The sequence below is a fragment of the Schistocerca cancellata genome, chromosome 3, assembly GCF_023864275.1.
Source record: "Schistocerca cancellata isolate TAMUIC-IGC-003103 chromosome 3, iqSchCanc2.1, whole genome shotgun sequence".
NCBI classification, from domain to species: domain Eukaryota; kingdom Metazoa; phylum Arthropoda; class Insecta; order Orthoptera; family Acrididae; genus Schistocerca; species Schistocerca cancellata.
The window spans coordinates 742568830-742590169 of record NC_064628.1 but is presented as its reverse complement, the minus strand read 5'-3'; the positions used below and the strand labels follow the sequence as shown (position 1 = coordinate 742590169).

The window sequence follows — 21340 nt, the reverse complement described above, 5'->3', positions numbered from 1 at the left end:
GACTGATTGTTGGGGACTGTATTGGATGAGATTTGAAAACCTGAGAGCTTAAAGGTGGAAGACAGTAAGTCTCATCCCATACAGCAAGTCTCCTGTGGCCTGCAGTTCTGGGTGACTTTCCCACAATCCACCCCTTTTTGGAAAACCTCTCCAGTCCTTTTCCTTCACCCCTCTTCCTTCTACCAGGAGGAGGAGCCACTGGCTCCAAAAGCTTGCCAATTACAACACTCTTTTATGTGTGTGTTCTGCTGCCACTTGGTGAGTAGATTTTTTATCTATCCAGTGAAAGAATTTTGTCAAAAATGGATTGTTTTTGTTCTTATAATATCTAAACTTAACACTTAGGGGGGGGGGGGGGGGGGCGGAGAGAGAGAGAGGGAGAGAGAGAGAGAGAAGCATGGTGATAAATATCTGAAAATGAAAATGTTTGTGGTGTATACCTAAGTCTTCTCAGACACCAGTCTGAAAACCTTGGCCTGCTAAATAACACAAAAATATTTTCATTTACACTGAATTTGAAAAGTCACCCGCTATTCTTTCATTATTTTCAGGAGGGAAGTTTGCCAGCCAAGTAATGTTGTTGTTAAATCTGTATAAACTTGTGAACTCTCTCTTCAGCATTTCTGTAGGCTATGTATATCTTTTTTTGCTGGCCAAGCAGTGTAAATTCTGTCTTTACTAAAAAAAAAAACCTCTAAAATTTAACCTCAACATAATTTGGTCAGCTCGAAGTTTGCTACAGAGCTCACTTCAAAAAAGGTAGAATCTTCTCCACCTCTGAGGAACTACTGTAGTTTTATTCATACGAAATCTAGGAATGTTGTTCATGTTGAGCAACTTTCCCCACCCTTCTACTCAAGCTGAGAACATTCTCTGGTGAAGTATATTCTGACTCGCTTCATTCATGCGAACTTGAGAATGTTCTCAGAAATTCAAAACATAAAGTACATCCATTTTATTCATACAACCCAATGTCTCTTCTGAAGTTTCTCAAACACAAAGCTCCCTGCAACTGCAGCTGCAACGAAGGTCAGTGAATTTATTAGATTGCGTTGCATAAACTACTCCATCTTGTAATGCTACGGTTACTCAGTATTTGGCCTAAAACACTTAGAATTGTTTTGGATGACTTTGACATTCAGTAGTATTCCAGAAATCATTACACTTTTGTATTGTTTTGAGATGGGCTATGTTAGTACTATCTGTTCTCCATTTTCATCAAGGTTCTGAAGAACGTATTTAATATCACTTGTAGTGCACAAGTTTACATCAGTAGCCTCAGTAGTCAGTATCATCTTCAGCAGTCATGTCATCTTCTTACTCCATTGAACTACAAATTTTTAAATGCTTTCATAAAATTGTTTCCACTATCATTTGACATTGTTTGATTATGAATTATATGAATTTTATCTGTCATTGTGTCTAGGTAGTTCTGTAGATACGTGCCCCAGAAAATCTCCCATTCTGTAGATACATGCCCCAGAAAATCTCCAACATGCTAGTGTTTTGACCTATCTGTGGACTTTACTATTAATCCAGTCAGCCACAACTAAAAAAATATAAATAAATAGCCTTCATAGCTTGGCCGTACGTTCAGTATTGATTCATATATATTCTATTCATGCAATATTAATTTTATTTCTGCAACTAATTCTTGGTGAAAGTATTTCTTATATTCTGGTAGGTGTCCTTCAGCTGATTACATTTGTACCATAATACGAAATGTTTATGTTGTTCAGTGTTTCAATTTAAGTGGGATTCAGCAACATCAGTGGTGTAATGGACTGTATGAAACACTTAACAGATATTATGAAATGTCTTAGACAAACAATCGTTCTTTGTGATTCTGCAAATTTAAAGCTTTCTTTCTTCTTGTCTCATTTGCTTCGCAAGAGCATGATATTCTTCACCAGGTTGTTTGCCTGTATTTAAGTGACTTTAACTCCTCCCTTAATTTTAACAACTGTAGATGAAAACTGAAGTGGGATCAGTAACAACAGTGGGTTGTTTATGAGTGGACTACAGTCATCTAAGCTGCTTGATGTCAGCATCAAAAAAAGATCTTAGTGTGTTTGACTATTACTAACCTCAGAGTCCATACTTTGTGCACAGTTTGGCAGAGGAAGGGAGAGGAGAAAGCATTAACAAATGCAGAGTATGTTAAATGGGCAGTGTCAGTAGTGTAACTTCCAAGGCCTTTTGCATACAAAGCATTTTTGTGTTGCATTTGTTGCACTGTAAAGTAAGTATAACCATGCACAAACTGAAGCTCTGCAGTGTTGTACTAGACATGGGCTTACTGTAGGTGCATGCCCTTCCTTACCATCGACCTTTGCACTGTCTGACCTCACCAGTTACAGGGGAACTGAACAGTTTGATGTAGATTGTGAACCACAGTGCAGCTAGACATTTTTCATCAGAGACAAACAAACCATGTCAAAAAAAATCTTTAAACCAGTTCAGGAATCAACCCCAGACCTCCCAATTTGTAATGTGGCTTTTATTCAGAGGCTCCAAACACATCTGCATACAATATTAATAAATTATTGGACATAAACTGTAGTGAACCACAAGAAGAAAAACGGATTACATAAATGCTAATTGAGAAGGAAACAAGGAAAATGTGGTGGTAGTCTTAGTCATTCATTAATTAGTTATCAATAATAAATGACAAATACTCCATGTATTGGCTGATAATTTATTCAAGAATAATTTTTTAAAAGTATCAATTTATTTGAATAATTATTTACATACAAACTTATTCAAATAGTTCCAATTTCTGCCAGCCACTACTAGAAGTTATAACAGTGCTTCCTGAAAATGTCTCACCTTGTGCATTCTATTTCCTCCGTCTTCTCGACTAGTCAACTGTCATTTCTATAAAAGTTTCTGGAAATAAATGGATCTGATGCGGAGATCGATAATTGGATGTAAATTGAATGGCACAAAAATTCTGGAATCAGCACTTCTGTATGTGTGGTCTTGGACAGGCACCAGTATGATCCATAGTTATTACAAACCTTCTAATTTTAGCAAGAATAACTCCCTTCCTTTTGCTACTACACAGGTATCAGGAAAGGATATCATGCTTTGTGACTCTTTGTGCTCCAAAAGGCTTATAGATTAGTTAGTTCCTCTGTGTTTTGTCATTGAATCTGCAATAAACTAAGAAAAATAAAGTAAGGGAAATTCCATTCTGATTTATACCAATTGTTGCAGATGAACCTGGAAATATACCAGTATCAGGAACATAGAGTTAATGCTCAACAGGTGTTCATCCACCTTCTCTGTCAGTACAACACTAAATTATCACACTTGTCATTTGTCTTCAATGCTCTCCAGGCATAACATCCAGAAGCTAGGACCTAATCTTGAGACATCTATGTTTCTCATTTAATGCTGCAAGAAGTTGTATTTGTAATTACTTACTTAAAAATTATATTCCGTAAACTCTTTAACGCATAACTAAATAAAAACAGCAAACATTTCATTTGGAACATCCTTTCCTTAAATTATCTGAAATTCCTTCTTGTCTGTAATCCACACCATCCCTAGAATCACTGGCTACATCATCCAAAATATCAAGCTCACTTCTCTTAAAATCGCTAGGTAACTCGAGCAGTTCCATTCTTAATGCCTCACCACCTTTATGAATGAGCCCAACCTTCAGAAACACTCATCTGCAAAGACACAAATGAAATACATGCATTTCCAGCTGCTTAAACTGCAGTCTCTGTGGAGAAGCCAGGCAAGTGGTACCTACAAGCAGATGTAAAGAAATGAAGGGGAACATAGAGAAAGTGCACCAATAAAATTATAGTTGACACAGTCAAGCTAACAGTGCTTCCAATTTTATGGTCTAGGTCCCAATGTGCAAAATTGTTTGCTTCATTTATTTCACTTTTATACATTCTATAAACTGAAATTCTTGCCCATTTAAAACACCAGTTCGATATTGAGAACCAGTAGTTCAGTAATTGCAAATGAAATTACGTTGGCTGAGTTGTTTAAGTGTTCCCAGTGCAGTTCTTTCCTAATCTAACTTATCTTAATGTTATATTAAAAACAAAGATTCCATGACTTACCAAAAGGGAAAGCGCTGGTAGATAGGCACAATAAAAAACACACAAACACACACACAAAATTTCAAGCTTTCGCAACCCCCCGGTTGCTTCATCAGGAAAGAGGAAGGCTTCCTGACGAAGCAACCAGGGATTGTGAAAGCTCGAAATTTTGTGTGTGTGTTTGTGTGTTTTTTATTGTGCCTATCTACCAGCGCTTTCCCCGTTTGGTAAGTCATGGAATCTTTGTTTTTAATATATTTTTCCCATGTGGAATGTTTCTTTCTATTTTATTTATCTTAATGTTAGTTATTTCTGCCTTTGAACTTTGGAATGTTGCTGAAGTTTTTGTCATATTGTGGCATGTAATTTCTGCAGTTGTTCTTGTTTTATGGAGGAGGAGTTGACATTTTGAAAATACTGCTTCAAATTCTAAAGCTGCTTTTCATGCAGTTGAAGTAGGATGGTGGAACCAATACTCTTTCCTAGGTCTTTTTTCTTGTGCAGTTAAAGAGGCCTAAAGTGAAAGTCAGCACTGTAACTGTATATGTATAACCCATATATGTATAACCTATCCTCGTAAAATATGTATCTCTTTATCTTAGTTAATTCTGTTAATGTTCTGTCCTTATGTTTTATGTGTAGATATCGCGCGCGCCCGTGTGTGTGTGTGTGTGTGTGTGTGTGTGTGTGTGTGTGTGTGTTATCCCCCCTGCCTTAGTATAGTATAATGGGATCTTGTATTTGATTACAAATGGCATCAGCACAATGTCCTAAATATGTTGTCAGCCATGGTCAGAACTGTGTTCTGTGTAGTTGTGAGTGTATTGTGTTGGAGCAAAGTGACTTAACGGCATGGCCAGATTGTTGGTACTCATTGGGTGCTTCTGTAAAAAGGAAGCCAAAATGTCTGGTGTTTCAAAAGGCACCATGTCTAAGATTTATGCCGTATAGAGGGATAGCGGAAAAACATTATCCACTAAGTCACAATGTGGATGAAAGTGTGTGTTGAGTGATCATGACGGTTCCTCTCCTTTGCTAGTTTTGGTCCTAAATCGCATACAATTATTTTTCTTCTCATAGCTAAAAAAATTGTTATAAATAGTTATTTTTCATAAATTACTTCTACTTTACCATATAAAGCAATTGCAATATGTGTAATGAAATTAAAGTGTAATAAATTGTATAAATTTGGACTTAATAGATTGTTCGTAATTGTAACATGCATTTGTTTCCTTTGTTTTCAGTCGTAGGGATGATATGGAATCTCTGGGGTACGTGCTCATGTACTTCAACCGTGGCAGTTTACCCTGGCAAGGTCTTAAGGTTAATATCAAAATCATTTCTTCAGTAGACTTGAGAATTCAATATTCTTAGGTTGCCACTGACTTATTTTGAAATATATACTCTCACACTCTTGTTACATTTCTACTCGCATTTGAGGATTGTGTAAGTAATGCTGTATGTCGTATAATGAGCCTCTTTAATTTTCAGGCTGCAACAAAAAAACAGAAATATGAGAAGATAAGTGAAAAGAAGATGTCAACACCTGTTGAGGTTCTGTGTAAAGTAAGTACTAAATGTAAATTAATAGATTTTGAAACATACCTGTAATTCAGTAGTATCATTACTCATATTTGTAACTGAGATTCATATTTCATAAGGTCTCACAAATGTAATTCATTGATGTGGATATTTCCTATTATGTAAAATGTAAATTGAAAATTTGACAAGTTATTTTATCGCAGACTTGGACTCCAACCCGGGTACTTGTGTGTCGTGGGCAATGTGTTACCAATTAAACTAAAAGTAAACCTTAACGCTTTTACTCAAGCGTTCAACTTTCTGGTAGTTCTCTTCATACCTTGCAAACTAGCTCCATGGTATTTAGAATAACTGATAACATCTTGAACCTTTTTGATGATGCAGTGAATGGGACATACCCATGTATTCCAAAAATATTCTTTGTTGGGTGGTCTGCAGCTTTTATGTATTTGGTAATGGACTTCTTGTTGTACATAGTGTGCTGCACCTCGGAACTACTTATTTGCCATACCATTTTTAGGACTTATAGCTCATAATTAGTTGTGTGTGATACAGAGAATGAGCAGAGAAGTGTGTAACGTTGGTGTTGGTAACACAAGAAAATTTGTATACACTTGGGTACAAACTGAACAGTCTACATAAATTCTTAGCTTTTAATATATTTACTTCTGCATACTATTTGTACAAACAAGACATTCAGTGTACATAATTAATGGATGCCACAGATGTAGTGAGGTATGACCTCACAGGTAATAAATGACCTGTATTATGAGACACTTCACCCTATCAGTTCCATGTTTCCTTGTGCTGTGTCAGCTACTGTGGAAGTCAGCACCAACACAAACAAGAAAGGAGAGAGGCAGCAATGGCCGGTGACAGGATCCAAAATGATCTGTATATTAAACTTTCTAATTAATAGGACACTTTATTTCTAAAAAGAAGAGAAACATAACTTAATGTTATGTAGTGGCTTGAGTTGCTTTTTGCACCTCCTACGTGCAATTTCTTTACCCACTATTACTACGTGCAGAACGCAGTGTAAATATTATCTTCCTATTACTCAGTACTGAGGCTCTCGAGGTCTGTGGTCAAACTGGAGCTGATCAGTCATGAGCGCCTGGTTAAATCAGCGTTGACTGGGGGCACTGAACTCTCTTCCTGGAAGTGTGGCGATGCTCACTCTGCCCATTGGCAATCAGGTCAGCGCCTTCTTGATGCCGTTTCGCGGCGCTGCACTGCTTGTTGTGCAGTCGATGCGTTATGTCTGCACACCATGCTGTGACAGTATTGTCAGATATGGTCAGGAAGTGTGCAATTTAATGTTTTGCAGTTATACCATGTTCACATGATGATTTTGTGTACTACAGACGTAAGACAGATAATGGACCCTATGTGGGCCATGTTGACGTTATTACAGAAAGGATATTATTAGAATTTAAATAATCATGGGATTCTGTTTTTTGCCTTTTACTTTTTCTTTTTTCCCCCTTTAGATCCACATCATTTTTATCATCATATAGATTTTGTATTGAGACACAAATCACTGGTTGTAGATGTGCACACAGTACAGCTCATAGCTTACGAGATGTATGTTATCAATCTACATACACAGTTGATAATGCGATGCCTGTGAATAACAGGTGTCTCGGTCTGTACTCTGTTGCATAGAAAAATGTGCAGCCTCTATGTAGAAAATTTGATGAATGAGTCTATTGTGAATGATTACTGAAAAATATATTTTAATGCCACATCTGAGTCACATATTGTGTAACTTGTATTCTATCTGTGCCTGTAGAAAACTTGTATCTAAAAAGCAATGTTGTTGGTATAGGAATGAAATTACAGTTTTATTAAATGTGAAAGAATGATTGTATTTTGTTAGAACTTGACCCCTCTCAAGTTGCAAATTATTAAATCCCCACAATGCACAGTATTTGTTTTAATGTTGTCTTAATTTATGCAAATATAACTCACAGCGTACTTGTTTCCATGCAGGGTTTCCCAGCTGAATTTGCCATGTACCTCAACTACTGCCGTGGACTGAGATTTGAGGAAAGCCCGGATTACATGTATCTGCGGCAACTTTTCCGTATCTTGTTTCGCACATTGAACCACCAGTATGACTACACGTTTGACTGGACAATGCTTAAGCAGAAGTCTGTACCACCATCAGGTGCCGGTCCATTGGCTGCAGGTGGAACCACAGCAGGCGTAGCCACGCCAGGTGAGAGGTCGGCCAAGGAGCGTGGTGACCGGACGTGAAGTGTGTGTCTCCCTCTGTCCTTGATGATGTTGAATCTGCGCTTGATCAACACACAGCTGTGTCCTTTGTAATATTTAGAAATGTCAAAACACTGTTTGTAATTGTTTATTAAAAATTTGAAGACGTGGGCACTTTTAAAATTTTTATTTCGGTATTTCTTCAATGATTCTACTTATCGAGAAACATGAAAGTGAATTCCTCTACTCAAAAGATAGGAAGTAAAAGACAGTGTAATTGCGGAAAACTGAAGCAATATTTCTTTTTTGCTTCAGTGTAGTTTGAGAAGCATTTTTCGTGTAAGCTACATAAAATAATCTTAGAGGCACTGTTTCCTTTTTTCTTTTTTATTCGATTCACACAGTGTGTTTGATGTTTGTGAGAGAAATAGCCTAAGTTTGTTTTAAATGCAGCAGGCAATCACTTGTTCTCAACTCTGTTTTGTATTCTGTCGTACACGTAAATAAAATTGAAGAAAGTTGTCTAGCCACATGGTTTATGGTTGAATGTAGTTTCTAATAAATTGCCTGTCTTCTGTTGACTGTTCAGTGTTTTTAATATATTATTATATGTAAATAAGTACACATACATGTTCGTGAAGATATATTTTTTCTGTTCCTGTACATAATGTTAATATTATGGTAGATACTTATGTATATTAACTTGACGCAAGCGAGAATCGTGTGGAACAAATAATTTTTCATATGTGGAAAAACACACACTCTGTGGTTTCTTTAACATTTCAAACACTTGAAAAGATAGCATTTTTGTATTTCATGATCATTTATTTGCCAAGGCTGCATTTTAATGCTGCAAATTGGAATAAAAATAAATGAAGAATATAGTGGCAAATTTTTGAAACATATGATCATTTCCTGAGTGCATCCTATCCTTTCAAGGAAACTTGTGTGGATTGACTGTCAATTTTTGGGAAAAAAAGCAGTCATGCAGATGCATAGATTTTCTGTTAAGTGAACACAGAAAATTTTATTGCATCGGCAGTGATACATATCTTTGAGAAGACAGCTACAACACATGCCAAAGCTTAGAGAATTGTCTACTGGACATTTATTGAAGTGAAGTGCCTTCTCTTTGAAAAAAATTACATATTACCTACTCATCAAATCTCTTACTTTGAGATGTTCATTTCTTATTTTGAATACCAAATAACCTTTGTTTTTAACAACACAGGCAAAACTGTGTACTGAATAAATGGTACTGTTGGTTCACAAAGCATTGATCAATTTCTTCCTGATTGAAACCACAGCTGTGCTAAATCCGAAGAAAGACATCTTCCGAATAGTTGTATTTTAAAATTGTGTTTTATTAAGCACTACTAATTTAGGTGTAGCTCATTTTCAAATGCTTCAAAAACACATGTGGCTACATCGTCCTCATCAATTAAAAATTGTGCCATGTATCATTAAGTACTGTTCGGTCTTAAAGGTTCCTGATCTAAACTATATGATGGATGGAACTGAAATTGCAGCAGCTATTAATTTACAAATTACACAAAATAAGATATATGTTTCAAAGTTTTGCTGTCCTTCAAAATAGTCACCAGCATTGTGTATGACCCGTTGCAAGTGACACGGAAGTTGTAAGATACCCTTAGCAGTGAAAGTTACGATGATAGTGGTGTGATCTACTGTGTGATGAATCTTTATAACAGTTCTGAAATGAATGGCTTGAAATGTTTCCTTCAGGTTAGGTATGAAGTTTGCAGCTGAAGGGGATTGTGGTGGGCGGTACAACACTTTCCAGCACCACCAAGTGAACAAATGTCACAACTTGTGCTTATGCTCCTGAGCATTGTCTTGCAAAATGGTGAGTGGGTCCTGCAGAAAGTGACACTGCTAAATTGTTCAGCTTTTGCAACATGGCCTGTGACCAGCTGCCAAAAAGAAGTGGTGACACTTTCTGCAGGACCTGCCCGTCATTTTGCAGGACAGTACTCAGGCCCATATGGCACAAGTTGTGACTGATTCGTTCTGTCTGTAAGGCTGAAAATTGCTGTATTGCTCATCGCATTCCTCCGCATTGAAGCCCTTGTGACTTCAACTTTATTCATAAACTGCAGGAAACATTTCTTGGCATTCACTTCAGAACTGTTAGATATTCGTTGGGCGGTAGTCCACTAAACTCAGTCAACACAACTGGCTCTGTTAAAGGTATCTGAAGACTTCTAAATCGCTGATAATGTGTTATTCACAATGCTGGTGGCCACTTTGAAGGACAGTAAAACTTTTAAATGTGAATCTATTTTGTTTATGCTGTAAATAAATAGTTGTCACTATTAAAGCTCTACCCCTCGTAAAATACGTGGAATGATAGTGGTCACAAGAACTAAAGCCTTATCGCACAATTACACCACCAGTAACACTGAGAAAACAAACCTTGGATTTGGGGTGTGTGTGTGTGTGTGTGTGTGTGTGTGTGTGTGTGTGTGTGACTGACAATAACTACTGTCAACTACTACTACCCTATGTGTGTTATATTTTAGAACATGCATTTTGATGGCTGTGCTATGCATAATAATGCATGGTATGTGATTTTTAATTTACAGCGATGATGATGATGATGATGATGATGATGATAATGATGATATTTAAAAATGAGCTAAGCTCATAAATAGTAGTGCTTAGGAAAGTGCAATTTTAAAATACAACCTGGTGCAATGATGGCTTTGTTCACGAGTGTTGGTGTTTAGTAACAGGTTATTGTTTGCATGTTAATTTAGGAAGATATAGATTATGGTAAACTGCTAAAAAAAGAAATTGATAAATGCAGTATTAAATTATTTCTTAACCTCTTAGTACAGTGGATTATGACAGTGTTACTGATGGTTCATTATTTTTTACTGGTATGAATACAGTGCAGAGCAGAATATAGTGAGAATCTGTGTGTAGACCATATTAGTAACACAAAAGAAACATATGGTATGATATGTTTGAAAGAATACTAGGATGCAGTTTCTTCTATTTTAATTACTTGTGGAAATTTTTTAATTATTGGTGCAATATGGTTTGCTGTTATAGTCCCCAAATACAACTGTGATTATTTTGTTATGCTTTTGCCTTATAATTCCTTCTGAGTGATACTTATTTTCTATACCTGCGCCAGTGAAACATTACACTTGACAGCTTGCATTACGTAGTTAGGCTGGCTTTACTGCAGTGGCAATGTTGCAACAGCAGACGCTATACACGTAGCAGACAATATGTATTTCTGTTCCATCTGTAAGCTATTAAGCTGTATCAGTGTATATAAGAACCAGTTTTTGACACAATGACAGCAAATAAACAGCTACATAACAAAGCACATGCTTTTGATAGCATAGCAAAAGGAATACCTGAAAATCACTGGATGATGACCAGTATCTTGAAAGTAGTGTGGTATGTAGTGGACAAAATAATAGAGATTATAATTTTATATAAGATTATAATATAGGTTTCATAATTAAAAGGATGCAATAAACAACAAATGCGTGCAGTTTTTCACTTGCCATTTTGTGGTTACAGTATCACTATTCCATACAACTCCCTATCGCCACTGTTGTTGAATCATTGCCAAAAGAGTCGCATCCTCACCAAGACAAACCATTAGCTATTCATGGTCACTGATGACACCTTTGGTTGTTTGTGCTGCTCGAATAAGTTTTTTGATGTGCCTGATCTTTTTTCTCCATGCGACTGCATTCAGTCGCAAGAGCTCCCACACAACAGCGTCTCCACCTCTGTTGTTGTAAAGGACTTGTTATTGTTCCTTGTGTATGCGATTGTGTCACTCCATACTACCTCGATGGGGTCAAAATGGGAGTGATACAGTTTCAGCCTTAATACAGTGTGTTGCTGCTTCTTGGCGATTTCGTCTACTACATATGTGGACATCATAGGCTTATTTTCTTTAAGAAGGCGGTATAACAGGAGCTCCTTTGTGTTCACATCTGCAGCAATATTTTGCACCTGCAACCACTGCACCATAACATCTTTGCGATTGTTTATGATTGGGGCTGAAAGATGGAGCACAAATCATGTGGGGTCCACATCTTCATGGTAATCACCTGTCTTTTTGGACCAAAAAACTAAGTGCATCAGGAACAAAACCACTGAAAGAACCTGCATGGACCACAAATAATCTAGTTTATCTTCCCATCAGATTATGAATGCTATGGCTTGGAGTCTCATCTATTGAGCATATATATACTGACGGCTTCACCAGCATTTCTTCTAGTCATATTGTCGAATGAATGTCTTTGATCTCAATTTTGTGCAAGAATATGCGCCGTATCTAAAAGGACTTCACTTCTGTCTAGTGCTTTCTAACAGAAACCCACACTTGGCAGCACAGTTTTTAGATGTTTTCCCATCCATGAAAAGTTCACATTCTCTTAATGGTACTAGCAACTGGGCTACAGCGGGATACTCCTTCCTGCTGTAGCAAGCATAAATATGCCTGTGAATTACATCAGTCTGGAATGGATATAAATCGGTTACATGGTCAGGCTGCTTTAATTCTTTCCATGAGTAACTAAAAATAAATTATCTGATCCAGAAGTCAGAATCATTAACTCATGCATACATTTTGCAATAACATTCACTTACTACTGTTCTTGCACTAATTCCATGAGTTTTTGGTGTGTGTTATACTACTTTATCAGTAGGAACTGATGGCTGCCCATGGATACTTACTTATTCTTTCTCTTTCTCGTAAAGCTCCAGAGAGCTTCTTAGCAACTCCTGGCTGTCTAGTGGCACATCTCAATGCAAAGGATTGTCACTAGGTGAATGAACTCTTTTTGTGTGTCATTCCATGTATCAGAATTTTATAAATCACAGTACAGCACAAGCACAGCACAGCACAGTACAGTGCAGGTACACGGTAGAAACCAGCCATAAAGCATGTTATGTTCACACAAAACCAAACCAGGAATGTGGGAGCTGCCATGTCACCACTGAAAGTGATTACTGCACTGGGATTGGTTCATGCCACATGCCTAACGTCTCATGCTTTTCATTCTTCACTTGTTAAACTGTTGCACAGCCAACTTGAAAAGCGGACGTCATGTGCAAAGTTTCAGAGGCCTGGATATATTGAAAAATTGAAGGAAAAATGAAATAACGTACTTCTTATAGTGAGAATTCCCTCATTGTAACCATGGCAAATTATATAAAACTAAAACGTAGTGATGAAGTAACCAGAAAGTCTCTCTCTCTCTCTCTCTCTCTCTCTCTCTCTCTCTCTCTCTCTCTCTCTCTCTCTCTCTCTCTGCTTGTACTTTAGAATGGGTTAATACAAAGATCTTTTTGTGTTTTCTTTGACATTGTACATTTATGGAATAATATGTACAATAAGGAAAGCAACCACTCATATAGTTGACTGATGTGTGGCACATAGAAGCATATAATAGGAAATAATATTTATACTAGCATTTGAGCTCTTTCTCTAGCGAAACTACATACATTCCCCACAAATGAAACGACGACAAAGACACCCAAAGACACGTTGGCTGGACGAGTTGAAAACTGACATCGCATGGGGGATTTGGGGGAAGAGGGGGATGTTAAATTAGGCTGCTGTTAACAGATATAGGAGCATTTATTGTAATTCAGTTCTTATTTTAAGGACATAGTTGAGGCTGTTTTTGGGAAATGAAATAAAGGTTTTGGTTGCTATCTGGGCCTCCATTTAAATGTCAGTGTTATGTACTGTGAAATGATTTGAACCTGGGCATGCAGGGGCAAGGAACAGAGCCATAACAAATGAGCTAATAAGTTAGTCCTTTTTTCTGTAAAAGTGCAATTTGCATCTACTTATTTTCAGTCTAGTTGGCTGTACTGCAGTCTAATGCACTACTGTGTGCTTAGTGTAATTAAAAAATAAGCAGCTTATAGAATTTATTATAACTCTATACTTGGAATAAATGTGCTGCTGTGGATGGAAAACGATTAAGAAACCAGCCTCAGTCAACATAACACTGTTGTCTGCTTGGCGAGAAAAGTTATTTGTTAAAATGAGAAATTCATATCCTGTATTCATATTCCTCGTGATAGTTCTTCCTGATCAGCAAAATTTCTTGTGCGTTTTTTAAAATGCATGTTGTTTCATATTTTGGGCTGTGGTGGTTTTTCTCATTGACTTCATTGTTTCATTTATTACATTTCTAAGAAGTGTAACGACAAAACAAGAGAAACTGTGTAAATTCTGCTATACCAATTAAAATGCTGTAATTTTACTAGACTCACTGTTTTAACACCTCAGTTTTTGTATGCATTGGTTTTTACAGAGCAAAATATGATGGTAACAGTAAGAAGTTATGGTCCATCTTTACCATTAGCAATGAACTTCATCTGCTGTTACTATGTTATCAAACAGGTGAAATGAATCGATGAATGAAAAACAATAATACATTTCTGTTGTGCTTTTCCTAGGATCACGTAAAATGAAACTTGGTGCCTCAGAATTTCGAAATCAAAGACTACATGGTGCATAATTAGAGACAAGATGTGCATCTTTATGCATAACAAACTCTCCTTTTTAATTATTTCCTGCAGTGAGTTTTCTTCCTCAACAAATGGTCGTAGGTAAAATACTTAGATAAGTTACTTACAGCACTCTGATTATCTAGTACGTCAGGAAAGGCCCTGCCACCAGATGTTCTGGCACGAGAAGCACTGAACACAAATTTGATTATAGATCATTTGAGGCTCAATCTCCACACTGTAGTTCGTATATTCCACCAGTTTCTGACATAAGAGAAAACTGTACATCTATTATGAAGCTGAATGTCCTGAAGCATTCTCACACTAGCAAGTCCTTATATTTTATTTTTGTTGTGTAAAGAAAGTGATGTATTGGGCAAATTTTTCGATAGAAAAATGGGAAATCGAATTGTATGTAGCCTAGAGGAATGCCAGAAAATATTTCATCAAAATTGTAAGATGGTTGGTCACTGGTTATTACATGTGTTGAGGAATGTCTTGTAACAGAGAATGTCATCGGTACTTTTTTATAAAATAATTTTCAGTGTCATGAATGATTGAACACTACACTACTGAAGATACACTACCATAGTCGTACTTCAAAAATGATTTGTTCAACATATTTATATTGTTAAAATGTTGTTAGGCCTCATGAGTATCCCCCCCCTCCACCTTCCCCCATTTTTCCCTAAAAAGGTTTTGAAGGCAACTTTTTGCTGCGGCATTTCATCAGTAATTTTTAGTAACATTGACCAGTATTAGAAAATATATCCGCAAGTGTATTTGCATTAAGTACTGAAGGATCTAAAATAAAACAGCAGTAGAACAAACGTTAATTTAATTGTAGCTACTTACAGCTTTTATCTTAAATGATAAGCTACTTTCTTTTTTCTGCCTGCTATTTTAGTTAGGCTCAAACTATATTCTATTGTTCTTTCAAGTCTAGACTCTTCAGTACTTTATTTACACTAAAAATAATGAGAGAGGCTTACAGAAATGGGCAGGTATTTATTCTTTGTGAATAAATGTCTGTCAGAATCATTGTAACTATTTGATGTATCAGTTACAAATAATGTGGCTTCAGTGAAATTATTGTAGATGACTAAGCATCAAAGCACTGAATGAATGATCCAGTTTTATAAATATATAACTGCTTTTGAGTTACACCAATTTTATCTAGTTCCCTGCTTTACTATCTTCACGCACTGAAAAGCACAACACGTCGTGGCAGCAATACTTCGCTGAGGAGAAAATGAAGAAATAGTTTCTGCAGCAACTTAGGTTGAAGAATTAGTAAGGAGCATATCATCAGAAGAGAATCATTATAGCATTAATTCTCATTTGAGTTTTTAAAAATAATGTTCAGTATAAAGTAACTTCGTTTCAACTCAAGTTGATGGCATGGAGCAATAAAGCAGTTACACAAGGAAAAGGAAAGGAATTGACCATGGCTTACCTCTTACAATCGTCGCAACAGCTGCCTTAAAGTGATTTGAAAAAATTAATTGGAATAATCAGATAAGAATATGAAGTGTGCTGCTCCCAAATGTCTAATATCTTGACTGACATCACCTCACTTAGCTTCAGGGACTGAAAGACAGGTACTTGAATAATTTTTCCCAGGGGTACTCAAAGTTATTATTTTAACTATGTACTTTGCCTCAGTGTCAGTATTAGAAGTAGATGCAAGAAAGGTACAAACTATTGTGCTGGTACTCATATAACACTCACAAATGGCCTTTTAAAACAAGTAGTTAAAATGTTTTACAGAAGGTAAATATGATTTGGCTGAATGCACCTAAAGTCTGTTCTGCTTATCACTTGTTAAAAATACATTATGCATGAGTCACATACTTTACACTAGAATGATGATTACAAATTTGTCCACTCTTGAATATAGCAGTGTACACCATTAACAGTCTAAATAATAGGAAATGAGTATGAGCTATTAGTGAAGAATAAATTATTTCTTTAGATTAGGCACAGTTGGGGTGTAACTATGCTTTCTTGTGGTGTGTCTGAGTCATTTAACTCTTCTCCATTACTCAGTTTTGTTGTGGGAGACACTTTGTAATACTGAATAGTGTGTGCTGTGGAGGTATCTTACCTGTGTGCCCAGTAGTAGTCAAAAGTTACAATTTTTCACATTGCATTATAGGGAATGATTTAATCCTCCATATTTGATTCTCTAATGAAATATGAGACTCTGTGCTCACATACACCGAAAGAAGAGTAACAGAAACTAGCAGTGAACAATACTCAAGTTACATTTGGTGATCAGAACCTTTGATGGTTTAGCAAATTTGGTGTATAATTGCAGTTAATTTTTGGGACATTATCTGTGAGTATTAAGTTGTACCCATTGCCTCTGTGCAGTTGTCTTTTTGGAGAGCAAATTGTGTAAAGCTCAATAAAGAGCAGCTCTGTTATTATGTTGGACGACAAAACAGCAGAAAGTTTGTCATATTGAAGTTGCAGAACTTTTCAAACAGAGATGTTTTTAATTTGAGATTGAGTGACCATTTATTTAACAATTTCAGAAGTGTATTGCCACAGTTGTGCCTTTGCCACCTTTCAGTTCATTTGTGAAATACTTTGCACCTCTATTATTAAGTTGTGAAGCATGATAATATTTGCATTTTTTGCTAGACAATTAAGCTTTTAGCTGAAATTTTGTTAAATTTTCCAGGTGGTCGCTAACAACAACAAAAGGTATTGGCAGAGGAATGATTTTTCAAGAAGCAGGCTTCAAGCTAGTGCCACCTAAATGCATCATTCTTGGTCCATATTGTTGGATGAGGGCATTTGTTTGTGTCACAGAGAAAGTCCTGAGAAGTGATTTTGGAACAGAAGTAAAAGCTTACAGGGAAAAGAAGTAGACAGATGTGAAGTTGACTGGTAGATGTGTGGATGTGTGTACAGTTTCTTTCTGTCCTGGGCCGTTTTTAAAAGTGTATGGAAAGGGAACGGTACGGAGATATATGATAATCGCTAAAGCTTATGTGTAAATTTTAGTTAGGTAGGTCAGAAAATTGAAAGGATTTTACACGATGCTGAATACATCAGTTCCTCATCAAACAGAAAACAAAGAAACAAAAAAAAAAATATACAAGCAGTGAATATGAAACAAAAAGAACACACTTATCTGTGTTAGTTGTGATAACTTCCACTGCCTTATGGCATTAGGGATCAAATTTTATCTGAATGCAAGTATTGAAATGGCTGCTGTGTGATTGTTGCAGTAGTCAGTAGATTAGTATTTATATGTGCTTTATATGTATGGAAATATCTTTTTTTATACCAGAGATTTTTGTTCATCATGTTGTAATTCCACTATTCAACTGACAAAAACTTTCATATTGAAAAAATATCAGAATTGCGTTGGATTGACAGGCTTCTTAAGATTTTGTTCATAGTTAATTTTCCTAAGAAATGCATATTTCCATCTAACAAACTTTTTGAGGGCAAACTGCTCAGAATAGTTTATGCATTCAGTGCATAATATTTGTTATTAACTTTTTCTGAAGTCAATTGAGATAGTATGTTTTCATAGAAATGGATGTCAACCATTCGTCTCCTTGGAGAGAAATATTTGTCAGATCCACACCGAGGAACCAATATCGAAATCTAATATGGTATAAAATACTTAAAAATAGCTTATGTGAAGTATGTTAGTACTATAGCAAGTTGTCAATGTGTAAGACTTTTAGTAGAATGTTTTTTAACACTGGAACATAATTTTTTACTTGTTTTGTCAGTTGTGTACTGATAATTTCCTTATTGGTTCAATCTGTTCTGCTTTGCATAAACTTACATTTACTTAGTAAGAAGTGGCAATTACATTAATAGTTTGTAGTTGTATGTCATATTTTAAATTCTGTTAAGGCTCAGTAATATGATTTTGTTTATATTTCGTAGCGTTTTACATCATCGAACGTTATTCATTCGAAAGTAGTCCTTAAGTGTAGAACTGGATAACAGGAGTTCTGGTTGTGCACACTGTGTGTGTGTGTGTGTGTGTGTGTGTGTGTGTGTGTGTGTGTGTGTGTTTTATAGAGAGAGAGAGAGAGAGAGAGGAGGGAAGGGAAGGATAGGAGGGGGGCCAGGGATGGAGGTGTAATGGTACATGTATGTGCCATTGTGTCAGTTGTGCTGGTAAAAAAAAAAAAAGATTGTGACACGACTTGAATTATCCTCTAGGAAAAGACAGATCCAAGGCCACTTATCAATAGATGAAGCTGTGAGGTGATTAATGAACATGGAAAAAGGATTACATTTTTGGAAGAAAGAATTGTCATTTCGAAGTTCCCGTAACTAACACATCTAAACGTGGCAGCGTGTTCAAAGGAATGGTAGGTACAGAGAAACATGTAGGCAGGTAACAAAGAAATGTTTGTGGTCAAAAGAACTGACTTATTAGAAACCACACACATAGTATATCTGTTCTGTTATCACTATTTTGTGCTAACTGTGCAAATGGATGTATCACATAGTTAGCATTAAGCTGTGATAAAAATTGATATAATTTACGTATATCAATTTAAATATCCTTCATTTGTTCCCATGTTGAAAGTGAGTATCCCATGGAGGCAAGTCCTTTTCACCCACCCTGCCAAAAATGTATGCAGAATGCCTATAACTACTAAATGCTTTAACTATTGCTGTTCTACATGTTTCAAGGGCATGCTAATTGAGTATGGTAGTTCACTTCATGTTCCCCTTGATCAACTTCTGTTCCTTGTATTCTTCCTATCAGAGATTAAAAACACACATATGCAGAAGCAATGTTTCCATGATCTCCCTGTGCAGTGTGTTTAAATGTATGGTCTATCTACATGACAATGTTTATTAAAATAAGCTGTCGTCTGTTCTTTTATACTGGTATGCTAATTCTGTCACAGCATCATCTGTTAGATGAGACAAGGTCCACTTAATTTTCCTGTAATTTTATTTTTAGCTAGCAATTTTAATTAAGATCACTGTAATTTATGGCATATTTTGAAACTGATAGTGGCTGTTGTAGTGCATTTGTAAAATGACACTTATGTGCCTGCAGTGTAAGTATAATGCAGGGCTCTACTGAGTTAATGTTTATGCCTTTCATGTACTGACATGTGTAGTTTATTTTTCGCTGGTATTACCAAATCTCATTTTACATACTGTTACTAATGTGATGTTTAACATCAGTCTTTATTTACAATTTGGTAATTGTAAAGTGATACTGCTGTCAGTCTCGTGGGACGTTAACTTTCATAGTGCTTCGCATAAATAACTTACCAATATTGCTGTTGTTGGTTTTTTTTTTTTTTTAATATTATACAAGCTGGTTACATTTGGTGATCGGTGTATGACATCTCCACAGTGTACACTTTGTAAAAATTGTATGTTCTAAAATTATTTATTATTACACCTATGTCTTCTCATACTTCCCTTTTTGTTTAGTTTATGTTCTTTGCCGTAAACAGTGAGAAGACTTTAATTTCAGTATAATTCTTCATGTGATACTTACCTGAATGTTGACAAGTGATTTTTCTGTTGATAAAAGCACACAGGTTGCCAGTAAACATAATTACTATGTAAAAAAGTTCTATTCATCTCTCATATGTTTGTGTAATGCAATCATTGTGTATGTGGAACATGTTAACGACAAAGACAATGTTCGTCAGCTGTTTCAGTTAAATTGCTTTTGGAACTTAGCTGCAGGTTACGATTTTTGTTTTGAATGTGGCAAAAGTCTCAATAAAATTTTTGTCGTAATCTGGAGATTTAGTTGTCATACTTCCAGAAAATTTAACTGTATTCATATCCTTAGAAAAATAATGTCTTTCATTTATTTTTCAATACCAATAAAATGATGGTAGCAAAATGAAACTAGTCCGTATCTGTTGCTACTCTTTTTCATTTCTTCATTTGTTAAATTTAAAAATCTGTGCAGTGTGTTTAATTTACAAGGGGCGCAGTAATTAAATGGCCTCACATTTTGGAGGAATGGGCTTCAAGTTCATGTTCACCCATCCGGATTTAGATTTTCCATCTTTTTTTCTAAATTGATTCAGACAGATGTCAGGATGGTTCTTCTGACAAAGGACATGAATGATATCCTTCCCCATACTTACCATTCCCGAGCCTCTACTCCATCTCTGATGGATTTTGTCATTAACGGGATGGAAAACCGCTATCTTCCTTTATTTTTGTTCGATGTTTCTAAAGGATGACCAGTCCTTCCTATCTGTCAGATGGTACGCAACTCAATTATCTTTGTTGTAGACTGCACTTTCCCTAAATTATACAGGATTTAGATGCACAAAATTGAGTTAATTACAGCCAGTCTGCAATCATATCCTTTCATTCTTTTAGTGTTGTACAATTATTTTGTCAGACCAGCATTATTTTAATGGTAGTGGATCATAGAATGTGTGACACTATTAATATTTAGATGGTGTATATATCCTGCAGTTTCATAGAATTAGTACTGTCTGTTAATCTACTTATATCATCTGTCACATTTGAAGCTAGCAGTTTTGTTACCAGGCAGTGGCTGCAAATACATATATGTTTTAAACTTTAATTTATATTAGTACTTAGAAATCACAGATTTAACTGACTGATAATGAGAAAACTTATCCAGAGAAAAAATTAACTTCTACTTCCTCTAGCCTTTAATGAGTGATACACACAGTGGATTGGTAGTCACTGATGTGTCCAACTTTTCTGTGCTCATAAAATTGCATTAGCTCTTTTGAGTGTACCATCACTCCTTTCATTTAACTTCTTGTTGTTGTCATTGTTGTATGTGGTAGTGGTGTTTTTTGCATGTGTTTTCCTAGTCATTGGGTATCTGGTCGAAAATCTCTCTACAGCCATGCGTGAATGACCTTCCATTAGATTAGTCAGTAAATATGTAGGGCCAGGGGATATGATAGTGTACACATGAAGAATAGTACTTTGATAATTTATGAAGGCCTGTTTTCAGAATAGAAGGAATTTGCATT

The 21340-nt window shown here is 36.0% G+C and overlaps 1 protein-coding gene across 2 annotated transcripts in view; it reads left to right on the top strand.

The window, feature by feature from the left end:
• The window catches only part of LOC126175755 (casein kinase I), a 112684-nt gene extending 92573 nt beyond the window's left edge, over nucleotides 1–20111 (top strand). Inside the window, exons 5-8 of one of the 2 annotated variants that reach the window (XM_049922722.1) lie at nucleotides 5309–5387; nucleotides 5556–5630; nucleotides 7602–7830; nucleotides 17038–20111. In XM_049922722.1, coding sequence (XP_049778679.1) covers nucleotides 5309–5387; nucleotides 5556–5630; nucleotides 7602–7830; nucleotides 17038–17048 — 394 coding nt within the window. In that variant the 3' untranslated portion in view covers nucleotides 17049–20111. Of the gene's footprint in view, nucleotides 1–5308; nucleotides 5388–5555; nucleotides 5631–7601; nucleotides 8408–17037 lie in introns of those variants that run through there. The other variant, XM_049922721.1, reaches the window with a different exon arrangement.
• The last annotated feature ends 1229 nt before the right edge of the window (nucleotides 20112–21340 follow it).